This window comes from Macrobrachium nipponense, chromosome 45 (assembly GCF_015104395.2).
Source record: "Macrobrachium nipponense isolate FS-2020 chromosome 45, ASM1510439v2, whole genome shotgun sequence".
NCBI lineage: Eukaryota > Metazoa > Arthropoda > Malacostraca > Decapoda > Palaemonidae > Macrobrachium > Macrobrachium nipponense.
Genome location: NC_061105.1, coordinates 3,563,710 through 3,584,022, shown reverse-complemented (window position 1 = coordinate 3,584,022; position 20,313 = coordinate 3,563,710). Strand labels below are relative to the sequence as shown.

Genomic DNA, 20,313 nt, shown 5'->3' with positions numbered 1-20,313 from the left:
TAAAACACAAAAACCTCCTCATGAGGGTAGTACCACCAGTACACCTCACGTGGTGCACTGTAGAAGGCATTCCCGAAGGTTATTTGTAGCGTCCCTTTGACCAGTTTTCCTTCCCACTTCTACCTTTGGATCCTTATACGTCCTTTTTATTTTAGGGATTTCTCTTTCATGTTGCCTCCAACCACTCCAACTCTCCTTCTAAACCTCTCAATGTCTGGAACTGTCCTGTGGTTGGGCTCGAGAGCCCAATTCTCACAAATCATAAACTCCACTTGGAACGTGATTTTGGCTGGTTGCGTGAGGAAATGAATCACAGAGAGACGGGAGAGGAACTAGCGAGAGCGACAGTAGTGCTTCCTCCTTATCTTCCCCGGATGGAGACATATCCTGCTTTTGATACCAACGCTGTACACCGTTAGGTGTATCCAAAAGCTCCCTTGTCAAGAGCCTTGTCAAGAATTCCTAGCATCAGGTTTGATACTGTACTCAGTTTACCAGGAGGTTTAGTTTTCTGTGAAAGAAAACTGTTGAGATGACTGTTCGTCTGTCCATCCGCACGTTTTGTCTCTGCCCTCAGATTTTAAAAACTACTGAGGCTAGAGGGCTGCAAATTGGTACGTTGATTATCCACCCTCCAGTCATCAAACGTACCTAATTGCAACCCTCTTGCCCCAGTAGGTTTTATTTTATTTGGGGTTCAAGTCAGCATGATCGTGCATCTGGCAACGATATAGGATAGGTTACCACCGGGCCGTGGTTAAAGATTCATGGTCTGCTGCTGGTACAGCATTGTAGCGAGACCACCGAAAGATGTATTTTCTGTGGGTTTAATTATATGCTATACATAAAACTCTCTCTCTCTCTCTCTCTCTCTCTCTCTCTCTCTCTCTCTCTCTCTCTCTCTCTCTCTCCATCTGCATACCGTAGAAATCTGTATTCTATATTTTCATTTGGATTATGTCATTCCTATGATTGTAAAAATGTGGTTATACTTGCCATGTTGCAACGCTAGTTCTAATGCCCACAGTTCTAATGCCCATAAACTAGTGAATCAGTCAAATTATACTTTCCAAGCGTTACACCTGGTCTGTTTACTTCCTATGGCTCTTTTATCTTCCTTTCAGTTTGACTTTTGCAACTCTTGCCATTCCTTCAAACAGTAAGTCTGGCGGAGACTCCACACAAGCCACAGACAGAGCCATTCTTTAGGGATGTAAACATTGAGGCGATGACCCTCTCCTATACTATAATAGATTCACATCATCCGTGCATTTGACGTCTAGACCAGTCCACAACAATGCTCCTGATTGGCTATTGATAAGCCGATCACAGGGCTGGGAACTCTCAGTCTCTCGAGAGTTCACATGGGTAGGATCTATGCTTCACCTTTCAAAAGTATCCCTCAGGACAGGTTGAACATTCATCCTGCCTCTGTGAACTCTGTGATTGGCTGATCAAGTGTGATGGCGGGTTTGGCCCCCACACAAAACGCTAAATTTTTATCAAGTAGTATTCACCAAAACACCATACTAAGTCCACAAAAGGTGGAATAGTATCCAACTTCAATAAGAGTACAAAGTCAATTCAAGGGGACAAAGTTAATAGCACAAAAAAACTTGATTTTAATACTTAAGTTTCAGACAGAAATAACACCTGAACCTCAATAATACAGTAACTAATGAGAAACACTCAATATCATCTTCCTGCAAAAGAAAACAATTACACAATTAAAGACAGGTCATCAACATACATACAAAAAGGGGAGAGGGTCCAGAAAGGAGGAGGCAAGCGAAAAGTAAGAATATCCTAACAAATACAATAACTTCCTCAAATGACTTTATAGGTCTCCTCTTGGAGGACAATAACAAACTCCACGTCTGGAGGCTTAATCTGGGTGGCAGGGAAAATTGATCCCAAACGATGGTGTTGGTAGGCTTTCACAAGCTCCACTAATGACGTCAGCAGAGTCTCAAAGGCCATGATCTCAATAAATAAATATAGGTATAACTGTTATTACCTTGGGACAAAGAGGTCCCCTTGGTTTTTACTGAACGAAGGGCAGTACACAAATTGAAGAATATAATGTCCTTGCTGCAGAGTAAGGATATCCAATAAGCTATACAGTGTCAAAACGTAGCTCTGCAATATGGCAAGGAATAAATATCGTTCCAACAGCAATAGTTGCGCCCTTCAAGGTTGGAGGCTCAGAAACACACTCTCATAATCTGATGACAACAGCCAATCAGGAGTTTCGTAAGGGACTGGCCTAGACGTCAAATGCACGGTTGGTGTGAATCCAATATAGTATAGACATGATGCCAATCACAAGGTCGAGGGAGCTTCACCATCTTATGAGTCATTTTCAAGGCAGATCATCACTACTGGCAGCAATGGGACAGTCTTGAGTTGGATCATTAGGTAGATACCCCTTGAATCCTAATTCTGAAACATACCAGGCTTAAGGAAAATGCAGATGAGCCCTTGCCAGTTTTATTAACTAAATTCAACATGGTTAAAAACACAGTACTGAATTAATTAAAAGCCGTGGGGCTCTTCTTAAATTTGAAAATTCATTCCAAATGGAAGATGGACAAACCCATTCTCAGGAAACAGGTTTGATTCATCCTCACTTGAACTGTCCTCACTGTCACGGAAAATTGAATTGTAATCTTCATTGTCTCCGTAACTGAAAAACTCAGCTTCTGGATCTTCTTGTAGATCACCTTGTTCAACACTATTTCGAACTCCAGTGCCATTATCACGCAAAGGAGGAAGCGTTCGGGCTGCGTTTTCTAAATGTCGGTTAGACCCGTTTCCATCTACTCCAGCATCATTGATGATTTCTGGTGGTGGAGGTGTACTATCACCATTGAGCGATGCCTGGACACAACCCTCAGCCACTGAGGGTTGGAGACTGGCTTCCACATCGTTGTCATGAAATGAAATACCCGCTTGGGTGTTCCTTACGCCACTGCCAGACCTGTCAAATAAAAAGTGTAGGTATGAGTGTAAATAGATTATACATAGGATATGTCTGATGGCATCATTCTTTTCAATATTACATATTGCTTGAGATACTGTTTGCATACATTATAAATTGATCTTTTCATTTTATAATGCTGTACAAATATGCTCATGAGAAAATTGCTCCAAACAGAAATGCAACTTTGTTTGTGAAATCCCATGTATGGATTGTGCTTGATTTTATTTGGGTCAGACAGGTTAGGAATTAATTGTCAGGATAAAACAACATAAATATCCAGTTAGAACTGGCTACAAGAATAATGCTCACTTTATGCACCTTAGTGAAAATATCAGATAGGATTGATTGGTCCCCAAGTAGTCTATTAATAAGATGTAAGAACACCCTGGGCGATGACGTATGCCTCGCCTTGGTAATCATAGGCTGCTGTGCCCTCTCACCTCAAAGAGATAAGCCAAATGTAGTGACCTTTGTGTGTGTTGTTTGTAAACCTAGTCCCCCCTGGAATCATTTGGTCCACTGCATGTAGTTGGTTTGAAAATGCTTTACAGTAAGAGGTGAAACATCTCGCAGGCTGTTGCTTCACTTTTGTTCGAGGCCACTTACTAAGTTACTTCACTTTTGTTCGTTTATATATTGTTGTTATTCCTGTGACATATATCTTAAAGGCACCAGTAACAATCTATGATATTAGATAATCAAGTTGATAACCTTAGCTCTTGCCGGTTAGAGACAGATGCAAAATGCTGGATTCCTCAAAGATGCTGAAATGAAAAAACAAACAGGAAAGCTTACCGGCGCACAATTGGGGTCAGTGATGCCTTCCGAGGATCACGAGTTTCATGTATGTAGCGTGCATGCCTCTTGTGTGCCAATTGGTGAGTGTGTGTGTTCGTAATGAACAGAAAATGACATATAATCTAGGGGAAAAGTTGCAAAGGGGGACTCACCGAATTTGATTGATAGAATGTGTGGAACACGCCACAGAAGAGGCGCTAGAAGAGGTGTTGCAGATCTGTTGGACAAGGTCACATAGAGGGAGAAACTTTGAAAAAGTTAACATTTGAAGTGACAGTTAATTGAGTTCTAGAGAAAGGGAAGTGAGGTGTGGCACACATTCTTTATTGACGAACTTTAATGTTTTATGGTGTTATAATTATGGTCTCTTTATTTCAGATAGATTCAAAGTCACCTTATGGGTTTTCTCCAGACTAATTTTGACTATTAATAAACTATGAATATTTGGACACTTAGGGGAAAGGGGGTACTTACTTAAATATGAGTTTGAGAGGAATATGATAGTTTAACGTTTCTTTTTGGGTCAGGCTTAATTAAGTTTATTCCATTTTCATGTTAGCTAATTTTGGGAAATAAAATATATTTTTGTAACAACAAGAGTTTACATTAACCTAGTTTGAAACTGATTTTCAGCCAACTCCAGAGATGGCATTCAACAGAAAAAAGGTAGGCTACGTTACCAGGTAGAGGTTTTGTTTTCATTTGTTTAAATGAGTGTCATTTGACCTCGTTAGAGATTTTTCCTCGTTAAATATATAACAGACCATGTAGAGTTCAGGGTACACTAGCCAGGGAAAATTCTATTGAAACCATGCTAAAAACATTAGAGATAGTATGAGCAATGACAAAGGTCCTCAGAGTTATTAAGGTGGGGTGACTATACATACAAAGAAAGGGAAGATTTTAAATCACCAGCCATTTCAGATGTAGAGAACCCTAACTGAAATTTGATAAGAGTACCTTCACTAATTTCATGGACTAGTTGTAGTAGTAGTAGTAGTAGTAGGTATGTTGGCAAGATGTTTGGAAGTTTAAGAGACAGACCACTCTCTCCATAGGGGAAGGATTAACAAGAGCAGAATTAAGAGCTGAATTTTGGATGAAGGATAAATGCAAGATACAACTGTCTGATAAGGGCACTTCCTTGAATATCCTGAGCCATTGTATAATGGGTGGTCATGCCCTGTATCTCCAAAATTAGATAAATAACTTGACCCGCATGACTATGAACACAAATTCACACAGTACCTACCCAGGAGACCTTTCGAAGCACGGTTTCTTGGGAGGACAGGAGGAATCCTCATCTTCTGGGGAACGGCACCTGCGATTTGAGGAAAGAGGTGCCTCAAAGTTGTTATCTCCCCCATGTGGAAATTGAGAGGTGCTTTCCTGAGTGGCGTGTTCCTCTTCACCACTTGGACTGAGAAAGGGAAACGAGAGAAACAGGTCAGACAGATGTGAAGTTGACAGATGGAGTGCAAGTTCTTTTGGCTTTATCTGAAGGCATTTTGAAGAATATTGCTTTCAGTGGAACAAATAATTACAAAGGCGTTGTTAATGAGACATTATAGCAAATAATTTAACTTTTGTGCATTAGTATTATCTCCGATGTTCCACCGAGCTTTGCATGGTATTAGTCCTGAATGCCCGGATAATGTACTACAGAACATTACAAAAATAGAGAGGGACGTATGCTATCCAGCTTATATTTTGAATACATGCTGCAGGAGAGCTTTGAAGAGAATTTACAATGAAAGTGAAAGGAAGCCAGAATTGATCTAAGAACAAACCTTATCTCTTTTTATTGGCTTTGAGGCCATAAAACTACTGTTGAAAATATTCAGTGCAAATGCAATTTTCGCATGTATATAACACTGTTATGGAGCATCCTTACAAAAAAGAGTAGCAACATTTCCTATGGAATCCCATGAAATAATAGTGATTCATTGTCTATGAGCCAGATAAGTAAGGAATTGAGTCTGTACAAATCGACATAAATGTTCAGCTGGAACTGAGCAAAAGAATAATGTTTCTATTTGTGGATCTAAAGTGAAACATCACATAGGATTGATTGGTCCCATTAGTAGTATAATAACGAGATCAAACAAGGCGTGATCCGACCTCCAGCTTACTCATGACACATGCAAGATTCTTCTCTCATACATAAGTTGCAAACATAATTTTCCTAACTTAACGTAAATTAAAACTTTCTAAAATCTAGTCAAATAGATCCTTGTTTCACCAACGAAAACTAAAATAAATCTGCTATATTTTATTAGAAGTACATAGTTGTTCTGTACGGTTTAACATGCACATTATTATTTTTTTTACATTTTAATTCTCATAAATAAATCATAAATACCCTATCCTAAAATTCCTGTATCTTTAACTCATCGCGAAACACCTTTTTCAGAGCTTTTTAGGCTCTCACTCAGACCTTTCCTATCCCCCTAACAAGAACAACAGCAACAGCAACAAAGTAGTTTGTAAGGCTTACTCCCTGAGTAAGCAAAAATAGTAAACATCTTCCACAAAATCCTTACCTTGCATTAATAAAGCGTACAAAGTAAAAGTATATTGAATTAATCCCAAAATCTGGGTTCACTCCTGACCCCCATTCTGCACAAGATGTTAAAGGAGCTCTAAAGAAAAACGTATGAATCTCAGAGGAGTCCTTGTCAATGTCCTTTGCAAACCTGAGGAGTTCACCCTAGACGACTAACTGTTCCTCTGCTGCAGAGCTGCCTCTAATATGATAGTGGCTGTATGGATCAAAATAGTTTTTTAACTTGTAAATTTAGCCAATGTTTGTAAAACTTGAGTTTTTTCACAGTCTTTTCGTCTAATCAAGAGATTTTCACCTACTTTGGTTTTGATGTTTGTGTGGTTGTTCTTGTTGGGAGGTTGAAAAGGTTTATGGAGGATTCTAAAAAGAACTGGAAAAAGGTGTTTTGCGTCCAGTTAAAGACTAGGAAATTTTAAGATAGGATATTTATGATTCATTTATTAGAATGAAAATGTAAAGAATAAATGATGTGAGTGTTGAACGGTACAGAACAATTATTTCTAATAAAATGTAGCTTATTTATTTTGATTTTCGTTGGTAAAACCAGGCTCTGCTTGACCGTAGATTTTAGCACGTTTTAATTCATGTTGAGAAAAAAAAGTTTATAAACAGTTCAAAATTTAAAGTCCAATTTGAATATGGGAAAGGGTCCCATCTCTCCAATGCTGGATCTTAATGACATCAAATAAGAAAAGTGAAACGAAATGGCTGAAACACATACTCTCCTCCATTGTGAGTCCCTTCAACTACTGAGGGTCCTGCAGCAATGCTAGACACTGAACTGGCCCCCTCAGTGTTCCCTTGTTCACTGGCAGACCTGTCAAATGGAAAATGAAAGTGAAACTAGGGGGTTGCAAGGTCTTTCATTTTTAATGCTTTTTCAAGCAGACTATATGCAGTGGAACAGAAGATTACAGACTTTATTTTTAGCGTAAAGTTAGTGCATAAAGAAAATCAACAAGTGATATAACATATACACATAATTTTTCAGTACATCATATTAAGATAAGTGTCTCTGTCTTCTCATCAATGTTCTGGACACTTTCGACTACAGTGAAGTTGTAAAGTCACTTTACAATAAAAGTGACGGGGAATCACACTCACCCCACAACACCCTTTACCTGTTTGTATTGGCTTTGAACCCTGAGAATCACTGTTCAAAGTGTCCAGCAATCTATGAGAGATCCGAGCCACCATGTTGGTTTTGACATCTCGTGGAGAGGGGGAATCTGGACACGCCCCCTTTATAATAACTTACCGGGCCAAGGAGACCTTTTTTCAATTTTGAGTGTGCCACTTACCCAGTGTTGTCCTGCTGCTCAGGAGGACTGACGGCATCGGTGTTCGAGATGGCTTCCCTATCCATGTGCCCTAAGCCGTCTCCCATATTTTCAGAAAGGTTGTTCCTCACAGATCTAAAAAAAAAAAGAAAAAAATTGTTTTGCTTATTCAGAAGTCGCCAGACAAGTGTGAAGTCAGTTATTCAAGTTCTGGTCTTGGCAGAAAAGCTCTGCTAGGTCCCAGTGCTTGTGGCCTGTGGCCTGCAATTGACATTCAGTTCAGTTCAGTTCAGAAAAGCTCTGCCTCTTGAGTAGAGAAATGTATCATTTTGAGTGGAAGGGGACAGTGGCGTAAAAGAGATGTTTATATGGACAATTCCAACTAGGTGTTATGGGCTTAGGGTGGGTAGGCTATCTCGAGGAGAATTAGGGGGAGTAATCCCTAGATTGCAAAAAAAGTGGAGCACCCAGGTCACACTAAGAAAGCTTGTTGTGCAGTTGGTATAGGAGCTTAGGTTGGGTAGGCTACCTCGAGGAGAATTAGGAGAAGTGCTGTAATGCCTATACTGCAAAACGCGTGGAGCACCCAAGGCACAATGACCCCTTACTTAAGAGGATATCCACCATCACCAACAAAGATCTTCTGTTACCACATATCAGGGAATTAGCACTTGACAACGTAGCAGATTGGAAAAACAAGGGATTCGTATTTTTCCTAACATGCAAGCCTTCCTTCTCTGCTTGGGATGTAGCCAGCAACAGCCCGCCCCACCCACCCACCTGTTGTTGTGACAGCAGCCTTGAAGTAGGCCATTCGACAAAGATTCGTATCGGAGGCAAATATTCAGAGATTAAGTACAGGGTGGCTATCCTTCGTGCATCAACGGAATGTCAGATTTCACAGCACAAAGCAAGGAAGGCATAAAACCCACTTCAACTCACCAATGTGGTTTAAAATTATGGCGAAGTTGGAGAAGTCTAGAATGAAGCAGTACCCAATAGCCGCTGGCGCCTTTTTTGGTAGTAGTAGTAGTAGTATCTTAAGCCACATTGATAGGGTTGGGCGGCTTCGCTTTTAAACGGCCCACCGACTGCAGTTGCATTGTACCGCGCTTAATCTCCTCTTATTGCTCTCGTCGGAGACTGATTCTACTTGGCAACAAAGGGTGTATCTGGTTTCCCCATTTATGCTCTTAAATTACGTAAATGTAACCAAATACGAATTTATTGTATCCAGGGTTGGCAATGAATATTTCAAACTGATTTGACCAAGTAATTAAATCATTGATTTTTTCATTTAAAAAGTCATGATTTTTTTATATTTGTAATTTTTTTTTTACTTTGATAGCAAACAAACTGATAAATATGTTTTGGAGGTTCATAAAAACTTGAGCATAACTGTGCTGCATCTATATATATTTTGATATAAAAAAAAAAAACATTGCAAGTACATACTTTAGGCCAGAAGTGGAAACCTAAAAGATAAATGAATAGTAATTCTGTCATAAAATACATTTTTAGGGGAAAATGATAGAAAAGCATCTAACAAATAAAAAAAATAAATATTAAATCAAATAGATCACAATTTTTTATTGTTTAATTTTAAAAATATAAAAAAAATCACCATCCCTGATTTTATCTCTCACTTAGCCTTTTTTTCTGTTCAAACAGTTGGTGGTTTCTTTCAGTTGTTTTCTTTAAGATGCTCTAACTCGCATACCTTTTACTGTACCTTCTGTCATATTCTCTTTCTTCCATCTCACTTTCCTCCACCCTCTCCTAACAATTAATTTATAGGGCAACTGCTTCCAGATTTTCTTCTCCTGGTACAGCACTGAATGACCTCATAGGTCCCAGTGCTTGGCCTGTGGCCTAAATTCTGTATTCAGCTCAATTCAATCAGTTGCACATATAGTATTAGTATGTTTTAATCAGTTTTCACATGTTTCCTTTCTCATAATAATTCTAAAATAAGTTTCCACTTTCGTACCCTCTTTATATTCAACAACAAAAACTTCTTTCAGTTTTCTTCTGAAGATTGAAGAAGAATCCCACACAGTCACTGTGTATAACGTGTTTACTTATAAATATTTACTTTTTATTTCTCTCAACACTCGAGTACTTTCAGGCCCTATCTGTGGCCCATTTTCAAGAGATGTGTAGGTTGTCAGCCTGGGTCAAGGCCCAGCAGTCTTCTGGAATTTCTTCTTGTTGAACCATCATTTATATGATGGCTGTTCTGGTTTCCTTGCGAGTTGCTAATCCCCTCTTGTCGCTCTGATATCCTGAGCTGATGGTCAATGGGATTAACTAGTCTGTTGGGCAGAAAACCTAATCTCGAGGTCAGAAGGGTCAATCTTAGCTTCTTTTAATATCAAAGCTCGGCTTATGGGATCTTCTGTGGTATAACCGCTGTTTCCTTCTATTACTTTAATCTCTCTGATGAGTGCTCCGTCTACTACCCTACTATGACTGATATTATTGCTTTTGTTTATAAGCCTACTGTTTTTAAAATCCATCCTATGGTCCTTTTCCCAATAATTCCTAGCTATAGCACTCCCCTGAGCGTTAAGCTGTACTGCCCTTCAATGTTCTTTGATTCTAGTCCTTATTCCCCTACCTGAATTCCCCCACATATTTGTCTCCACAATTGCTGCAGTTGATTATTATACCCCCCTACATCATCTGTATTACTGTCTTCTCCTTCCAATTTATTTTTACATACTTTGTTTTTTAGACCCTCTTGTTTCTAGTAGGAAATCTCCTAACAAAAACTTAGCAGTGTGGTTAGCTGGAGAACTAGGAATATACTTGGGTATATTTTCAGAATCGCATATTAAACATTCGTTAGATTTCATAGACAAAGTTAAGAAAAATAATATAAAGGGACACATGGTTCGTTTTGATATAGTAGCATTATTCACCAATGTCCCCTTAGATAAAGTATTAGAATATCTTCAGACTAAACATAATGAGGGTATTTTCAATCCAAATTTAGAAATAGGCGTCTTCCTTGAGTTGATTAAATTATGTCAGTGATACTTATTTCACGTTTGAGGAACAAGTTTACAAACAGAAATATGAAGTAGCTATGGGATCCTCATTATCACCTATACTCGTTAACATCTATATGAAATATTTCGAAACCAATCTAGTCCCTAATATTCATTTCCCTAACTTAGAACTGCAAGGTTGGTGGAGATATGTGATTTTTGCTATTCTACTAGGTGATGAAAATGAAATAGAAACTTTTCTAGACGAACACAATAAGTTTGATAACATCCAATTTACTTTAGAGAAAAGTAACAATAATAAACTGCCCTTTTTAGACATACTCACAGAAAGAAAAGAAACAGGATATGAATTCAGCACATTTAGAAAGCCCACACACACAAACTGATATATTAATTTCTTCTCTTTTTACAGTCATGATATAAAAATAGTTGTTTTAACAGGTTTATTTCTCAGGGTAATGAGAACGTGTGACCCTTGTAAGATAGAGCAAGAAATAAATTACATCGATAAAAGCTTTGATGCATTAGCATATCCGGAACGGTTCAGAAAAAGGGCACTCAACAAAGCTAGGAAGATATTTTGCAGAGCAAATGTAGATAGGACATGGAATAAAGAAAACAAGAAAATAGTTGCCCTCCCTTTTATGTCTAAAATGAAACAAATCACTTCAAAAATGAAAGTAAATATAAATTTGTATATACCTTTGATAATACCGTAAAAAACAAAGTATGTAAAAATAAGTTGGAAGGAGAAGACAGTTATGCAGATGATGTAGGGGGCTATACATAATCAATTGATGGAATTGTGGAGACAAATATGTGGTGAAATCGGGTAGGCTTTGACCACCACACAAAACACTAAACTTTTGTCAAGTAGTATTCAACAAAACACCATACTAAGTCCATAAAAGGTGGAATAGTATCCAACTTCAATAAGAGTGCAAAGTCAATTCAAGGGGACAAAGAAAATACCACAAAAAAATACTTAATTTTAATACATAAGTTTCAGACAGAAATAACACCTGAACCTCAATAATACAGTAACTAATGAGAAACACTCAATCTTATCTTCCTGCAAAAGAAAACAATTACACTATTAAAGACAGGTCATCAACATACATACAAAAAGGGGAGAGGGTCCAGAAAGGAGGAGGCAAGCGAAAATTAAGAATATCCCAACAAATACAATCTAAATATCCCTAACAACTTCCTCAAACGACTTTATAGGTCTCCTCTTGGAGGACAATAACAAACTCCACGTCTGGAGGCTTAATCTGGGTGGCAGTGAAAATTGATCTCAAACTATGGTGTTGGTAGGCTTTCACAAGCTCCACTAATGACGTCAGCAGAGGATCAAAGGCCGTGATCTCAATAAATAAATATAGGTATAACTGTTATTACCTTGGGACAGAGAGGTCCCCTTGGCTTTTACTGAACGAAGGGCAGTACACAAATTGAAGAATATAATATCCTTGCTGCAGAGTAAGGATATCCAATAAGCTATACAGTGTCAAAACGTAGCTCTGCAATATGGCGAGGAATAAATATCGTTCCAACAGCAATAGTTGCGCCCTTCAAGGTTGGAGGCTCAGAAACACACACTCATAATCTGATGACAACAGCCAATCAGGAGCGTCGTAAGGGACTGGCCTAAACGTCAAATGCACATTTGATGTGAATCTACTATAGTATAAACATGATGCCAATCACAAGGGTGAGGGAGCTTCACCATTGTATGAGTCATTTTCAAGGCAGATCATTACTACTGGCAGCAATGGGACAGTCATTAGGTAGATGCCCCTTGAATCCCAATTCTGAAACATACCAGGCTTAAGGAAAATGCAAATGAACCCTTGCCAGTTTTATTAACTAAATTCAACATACTTGGTTAAAAACATTACTAAAATAATTAAAAGCTCGCGTATTTGTGTTACATAATAAAATATATGGAATGTGTGTTATTCCATATATAAAAACTAAAACTATGATTAATTAAAACCAGTGACCCAAGAGGTCTACCAGTTTGCTTGCAGGAGTGTGATCGGACCAGATAAGATAATGTAGGCTAAATCTTGACGTGTTGTATCAATCAGCGTCTGGTTTGTCGTCATCTGTGGTCATCAAATCTATTGTTTTGTAAACTGTTGACAAAGCTTTCTGCTTGAGAAACCACATTTGTAAGTGTTTACATAATAAAAATATGGAATGTCAGTCCATATATATAAAAGTCTAAAACTAAAGAGGTCAACCAGATTGCTTGCAGGAATGTGATCAGACTAGAGACGCTAAAGATGACGTATACAATAAAAGTAGGCTAAGATAACATGCCGTCACCTGTAGTCATTCAATTGTTTATAAACATTAGTCCAAGCTCCCTGCTTGAGACAACTACCGCCTACGTGATCTGTAGCGTGTCTCATTTGATTGTGTGTTCGTATGTAACTGTCATCTGATTGTATGTTCATATGTTCGAACTACTGTCTGTTCCTTCATAACTTGTAACAGAGATGGTAGACGAGCAGAACAGAGTTAGCTATCGTCATTAGAAGACCTGTACCTCTTTACCTAAGCTTTATCATGTAGAGGAATAGGATTAGCCATCATCATTGGCAGAAGCGATCAAGCTATCGTTATTAGAAGACTTGTACAATCATACCTGATCTTCACCATGTAAAACTTCAGAAGAATATATAATTTTTTATACTTAGTGTTTTCTACAAGAACCTCCTCACCGAACCAACATGAGTTTAACACATCGTCGTAATAACCAACAAGATAATACCGACTTCGTAAGTGATCTACAAACCCCCAGACACTCCATTGAAGATGGAAGTGCAATACCAACCGACTTAGCGTAAGATTATCGCTAGTCTAACATTACCTCATAGGGCGCCTTATCATACAAGGCACAAGCCCTAATATTGGTGGCCAGCGTACCAGAAGAACTCTACAACGTCTACGAAGAAAAAAAACAAAAAAGCAGAATAATAAATCATGAAGTCAACGACGACGAAAGCAGCAGATTCTTCAAGCAACCTAGTATCATCGTTAGTGAGCGACTTCAGAAAACAACAAGATTCGTCAAGCAACTTAGTATCATCGTTTAGTGAATAACTTCAAGAAACAAAACCGACGTGTCCTTTTCCTAAGGCAACGGAAGCTTCGTCTCTCATTAGAATCATTCAAGAAAACATCGTTAGTGAGCGTTTCCGGCACTGCAAGAAACAACCGAACGCGTCTGCAGCATCGGATCTTTCAAGGGCTCGAATCATCGAAACAACGCGCACGGGGGAAACTGAAGCCAAACCAGGTCATCCGCTAAATAGAGAAGGAGGACCAAGGCCGTGTGTCGTTATCGGAACACCGTGACTTCCCACAAAAGCAAGCTAAGTACAATTTTTTATTCATAGTTTGGAGTAACTTTGAAGGGTTTCTTTCCTTTGCAGGTCGAATTTCGTTATTCCTTGGCGTGAAGTTACGAGACATTCTTAAGCTTACTTTTTTACAGAAATTATCTACATCATTGAGATTTCGCTACTGCGAGTTTTTATCTTTGAGTGTTCCTTGTTTCCAGAAGTTCTACTGAAATATCATAATCATATACTATGTTAATTTTATCATTTTGGGTGATTATTAATCCCTTAGTAACAAATCATATTAAACAGTGAATATGCGTTACGCAGTGGACGTCTGTAATTTATACAGATGCATGGATAGGGTCGTTTTAAAGCACCGTAGTGATTAGAAAACACACAAAAAACAAGTGGAACACCCGTACAAATCTATATAAATTAGAGGTAACGCTATTTCGGGTCATGACAATAAAAATGCTCCTTTGCAAGTCCCGATCGCAGTTTTAGCCTAGCCTTGAGTTTTTTTGAGTTATATAAAAAATATCGAACCTCAATGACTCAACTTAACTTTAAAAATATGGCTGGATTGCAAGGAATAACATGTCTGTAAAAAACTTTCATCAGGCTAAATGCGCTGACCAGGATCCCTCACTATTTCAAATTTTAGCAAAGAATGAAGTACAAACAGTTAATATTGAATACAGTAGAGATAACTTGTCTTATTAGTAATCGCTCAGTTCCTAATAGTCGTCATTCATTGCTTTATACGTAACCAGCAACATAATGCTAAAAACACACAATACGTTGCCGATGGTAATAAAGAGAAGGATCCTAATTATTACAAAAAGAAATAGAAACAGTAGCCCGTTCAGAATCAAACAAGCAAACTCGGTGACTGTGTCACCTAGTCAAGCGGTCAAGGTCAGTCAAAACTGCCGACGTTTTCAAAGCAAAGCAAATTCCACACAATAAGCGACTCTAGCAGAGTGGGGAAAAGCGATGTTGGATCATACATCCCAAATACCTTTTTTGAATTAAAAAGGATTTTTCCTAGGAAACACACGACCGTATAAAGTAATCAGAGCAGGTTTCGTTTTTTTTAATACATAAGTTATATAAGTAGTGGTGGATAAAGCCGACTGTACGCGCAGTAAAAATTAGAATATCTTGTTTATTTCTTTAGTACACGTAATATCCTGTATTTTACGGACTCACCGTCTTGTTGTTCGAACTTCCCTAATGAGAAGTCCGGATAAGCGAGCGTTTACAGATACCTCTATAGTTATAAAAAACATTGATCTGTATCTAGTGTAATTGTAAGATTCATCTAGGGGTAATACGAAGAATTTAACTTACATCCTGCAAAAATTAAGGCGTGTTATCAAAGGGAAATCCTATAAACCTTCAAACATATTAAAATCCGTTTGAACAAAAATGAGACAGTTAATCAAATAATAACTTATATAAAGGAACTATACATTTGTCTCATAAATCGTAACATTGTTCAAATGACCCAACAGAATTCTCCTACAACCGCATCAGTCGCACTTTGCACGCAAAATCTCGAGAAGCATGCACCCTCGAATGTCTTAGTGCGTGTAAAAGAGACTTTGCTGGGAAATGAAATTTTAATCCTTCCCGACACTCTGAAATATAACGATTTCCGCGAACAAAGCCCTAGACACGGTTGACTAGCAGCAACAAGTTAGATCTAGTGATCCACAAACGTATACATATCGTGGGTACGGAAGTTATAAATATCGCAATTTTTATTGTTGCTAATTTTTAACCCAATCCCGCCCAACCAGTCGTAGATGAATCTCTCTGATAATCTATCTAAAGTAATATCCGTAAAGTCATTCAAGCAGAGGTGATTCAGCAGAAATTTTTTTTATCTTTTATCTGAATACCAGGAAGTTTCTCCACTAGCGAGTGATCTTTGAAAAAAAAAAAAAAAAAAACGGATGTAATTTAACACAAAATACGGTCTAAGGACAAACATAAAGCTATTTACATACCTTCGTATAGATTCTCAATGAAATTTCAAAATAGAGATAAATGACGAAGTTGAAAAATGTTAGTAATAGGAGTCATTAGGAAATCAAATAAGCCCATATAATTTTTCCCTCAAATGTCATGCCATAAAAGATCGGACTTGGCGTATCTGCGTAGATTTCTGTCGCTTAAACAAGGAAACGACTCCCGATAGTTTCCAGTGCCATGTACCGACGACATCTTATCTCTGTTAGGTTAGAATAAATTTTTTTCACCAACTTGGACTTACTTAAATGCTTTTACCAGATACCATTACCTAGTGATTTGTATCTCATACGCGCCGTTTTCAGCACACTCAAGGGGGACCATTATCAATTTTTACGTTATGCCTGCCGGCTTACGTTGCACCCCAATTACAATATAGTGTTTGGAGACTTTTTTAGGGGAGGGGAACTACATGCCTATATGGTATTGAATCTTGTAATCTTTTCTAATACCTTAGAAGTACATTCTCATAAAGTAGAGCTAGTGCTACAGAGACAAAGACAAATAATCTCAGAGTAAAATATCTAAATGTGAGTTTTTTAAAACCGAACATGTTTATCTAGGTTTTATGTGTCTGGTCAAGGTCTTAAAGTAGTCCATGGTAAGGTGTCGGCTATTCATAACTTTCCGGTACTTATTAACGTAAAAGGGGGATACAGCACTTTTGCGCTGTAGTGGGTATTACAATCATATGTAAATATGTAACTCTTCAAATCATGAACACTCCTTTAACAAGCCTCTTACCGAAGAAGAGCGTAGATTTATTATGGTCTGAAAAGCATCAACAGCGTTCGATATCTTAAAGCGGAAAATGCAGCTTACCTAACTTAAAAATCCCTGATTTAAATAAGGAATTTTTTTTTATTGCAACAGACGCCTCAGACCCAGGGGTAAGAGGGATACTACTTCAGTAATATGATAAACAGTTCTTCCCTATAGCTTTTTATTCACGTAAACTAAAGCCCTCTGAAGCAAATATGCAGTAATAGGCAAGGAAGGCTAGGTATCTTTAACATAGTACATTTTAAGGTTCATAATCTATGGCTATCCTGATAAAGTCCTTACTGAACATGAGTCCTTTACCGAGTTTTTCAAAGGCTTTAATCACAGTCCAAAAGGAACTCGGTGACAAATGATCATTCAGGTTATTGGAGCCAAGATAAGATATCAACCTGGGAAAGCAAATATCATAGCTGACGCATTATCCCGCAATCCCGCACCATACAGCAAAAAACCATTAATTAGACTAAAAAACTATAGAAACATCCGTACCTATTGTTAAAATCGTATCTAAACAAGAAAATTCCTTAACCCAAGAGATCGCGAGCATTGAATATCTGGGTCGGAGCGCAGAAACTGTTACAAACTGAACAAAGCAAGTGTCAACAGCGATAAGCAAAACAATAAACACCAAACAATATAAACACTGTCGAAACGGGAAACAGGGTCAGTGGCTAGGGCCCCCCCAAAAACAAAAACACTTCGAGCAGAAACCTAAAGCAACAGTATATTTATAGTATTTGTGTATCATAATGGTAATCAATGTAAGGTTCTATGTAGGTCTGTGACGAGGAAACCCGAAGAACACAGCAGATGACTAACGACCAGGTAGTAAGTAATAATCTCTTTTCATACCAATCGTCATAAACTGGTTGCATTCCGTCATCCAGGGTTCCCTACTATGTCACAGAAAGCCAAATCCATGTTTTATTGGCCTACAATGCTTACAGATATAAAAAGCACATACTGATTGTATCACGTGTCATGAAAACAAGGGACACACTAAGACCACCTGTCAGTTAAGGGCCTATCCTGTGCCAAATCAATCCTTGAAAGAGTATACGTAGAATTATTAACAGAATTACGAGTCTGACAGAGGGAATAAACACTTCTTAGTGTTAATAGTTCCTTGACACGTTATATAGAATTAATAGCACTAAAAACAAACACCGCAATTGAGTGCGTTAGGAATAGTTTATGAGTGCTAAATCAGGTAAATATGGAAGTTCAACACATAATAATCTGTGACTCTCGGGTGGTGTAAATCAATAATAATCTCCTTAACACGTTGTGTGAATTCCTTTCCTTATTAAGAAAACCAATAATATATTTTATCACCCAGAGTCAATCGGTTTGGTAGAATAACTGATAATTAAATAGGAAGTGTCATGTCTTACGAGTTACAACTCGTGATATTGGATCCGAACTGGATTATAGTGGTTCTCGCGGTTTTAAATACCTTTATCATTTATATCTTGTATCTATAGAATTGATGCCGCAAGTAGCCTTATACGGTACGCCGCTAGAACACTTTTCCACATATTCAAGAAGCCACCATTAAACTTAAATTTATCAAATAATATATAAAAAAAAAATATATAAATAAATAAATATTAAAAAAATAAAATAAATATGGATACAAGTGGAGTCAATATAATACACTCCGTAAGAAGTCGGAAGGGTTACAATTTATAATAAAAAAGGAATCACGATAAAAATCAATAAGCAAAACGTAACCATAGGTTATTAAATATCCAAATATATATGCGTAAAGATTTGAACTCTAACTTAACGCTTTAGTAATGACAAATAAGCTAAAAGTTCAACACATATCCAAAACCTACTGACATATTGTCTGTCCCGGTGTTTATATTCGTTTAGTCAATGAAAAAATAAAAATAATAATAATAATAATAATAAAATAAATAAAATAAAATAAAAGAGATTTTTAAAGTCAGGATCTAGAAGTGAAAATGTTATCTATGAAATAACCTATATGAATCTTATACAGGGCTAATAATATATATAGAATTTTGTATGGAAACCTTTTTCCTTAGTTTCAACAAGGAATATTTAATTTAACATAATCATGCAGTTTTCCAACATGAAACTAATATATTGTTCAATGTTTTGGTACTGTTTTTTTTTCAGACATTCTTTTCGTGTGGGTCGAGTATTAAAAAGATAATAAATTTATCCTAAAGTCGTATTTATTACAGCAAGTAACGTAACTCTTAGCTGTCTGAGAGCAATCTCCTGCCAAGTGACGACGTCATCATGCCGTATCAGCATTTGTTCCTTTAAACCTCAATAATCTGCTTACAACAGGCTTCATCTGTGTGTCGTCTCTGCTTGCAAACAGATTGACTGGAGAAAGGAATGCTTAGCCCGAACTTCTCATGGCAAGGCAGACGTTAGGTGCAAGTGTCTATCGGTGTGTGCAATGCAACTTTAGCTAAGGAGTTGCAATCATTTTAAAATTAATAACAAAGTAAGCAAATAGAATTTCTTTAACAACAAAATGAATTAATTTTTCTGAACCTCATAGACATTTAGAAGTATCAAGATATATATGTGAAATATTTACTTGCAACATTAGCCTATTACAATTCAAGTAAAACATTCATGGAAAATGTCACAATTTCTTGAAAAACCCAAAGTTTATTTAGAAATTAGTTACATAGTGGGTTTTTTTTCGTTGCATCTCCTACCTATTAATAAAGTTTTTAAAATTAACCTCAGAGGATGCGCGCGAGAAAATTGAATATGAAACTTTTGTTAGGGGCACATAGGATCAGATTTTATCACAACTTAATTTCAGTTAGCATAGAGAACTACAGAATCATGATTAATCTTCTCTTTGACTCTTATGTTGCCTGGCAATCTTACAAATAGCTCCGTTTCACACTTCTTTGTCTAGTAACTTACTACCAGTAATATCGAATTTTCTTTGGGATTCGTATTGAATATCTGGTTTATTTTTTATAATTATGGATATTTTTACAGTCCTCATAGACCTGGATAGGTTCACTCATTGTTAATGCCATGGATAAAAAAGTTTGTACAGCGGACTCTTTTGAATTCCAAAATATCAGCGAATTCATGTGGGTTAAGTCTGGTCTAAATGGCTCTCTCCCCTCCCGTATCTTTTGGATGTTGTCTGAATTTAACTTTGCCCTTGTGACAAGTATAATTTCACTTTGCAGGCTGATTAATGGAACCTGGTTACAGTATCCTGCAGTACGAGAGTTTCACATCGCAACTTCAAAAAATCGTTCGTCGCAGCGGACGACTACAGTCAAGTAACAACCGCCTACAATGTGAAAGGAATTTCATGGACTTCTTCGACCGACACCGTATCTCGTCGTTAATCTCGTTTTAATGCGGAATGCTTCGGCGGCTGTCGGAATCGACTACGAATGGGACATACTTCCGACGATTACAACCCGAAGGATGTTCAACTCTACTTTGCTGGCGAAGGACTCGTGCTGGGATGATC

The 20,313-nt window shown here is 37.6% G+C and overlaps 1 protein-coding gene across 6 annotated transcripts in view; it reads right to left on the bottom strand.

Moving 5' to 3' along the window:
- Nucleotides 1–1,609: 1,609 nt before the first annotated feature.
- The window catches only part of LOC135214292 (uncharacterized), a 42,760-nt gene continuing 24,056 nt past the window's right edge, over nucleotides 1,610–20,313 (bottom strand). For 4 of the 6 annotated variants that reach the window (XM_064248430.1, XM_064248433.1, XM_064248434.1 and 1 more), the window contains 2 exons: nucleotides 5,034–5,201; nucleotides 1,610–2,980 (listed from right to left, as the gene is read on the bottom strand). In XM_064248430.1, the coding sequence (XP_064104500.1) occupies nucleotides 2,557–2,980; nucleotides 5,034–5,201 (592 nt within the window). In that variant the 3' untranslated portion in view covers nucleotides 1,610–2,556. The other 2 variants (XM_064248437.1, XM_064248435.1) reach the window with 2 other exon arrangements.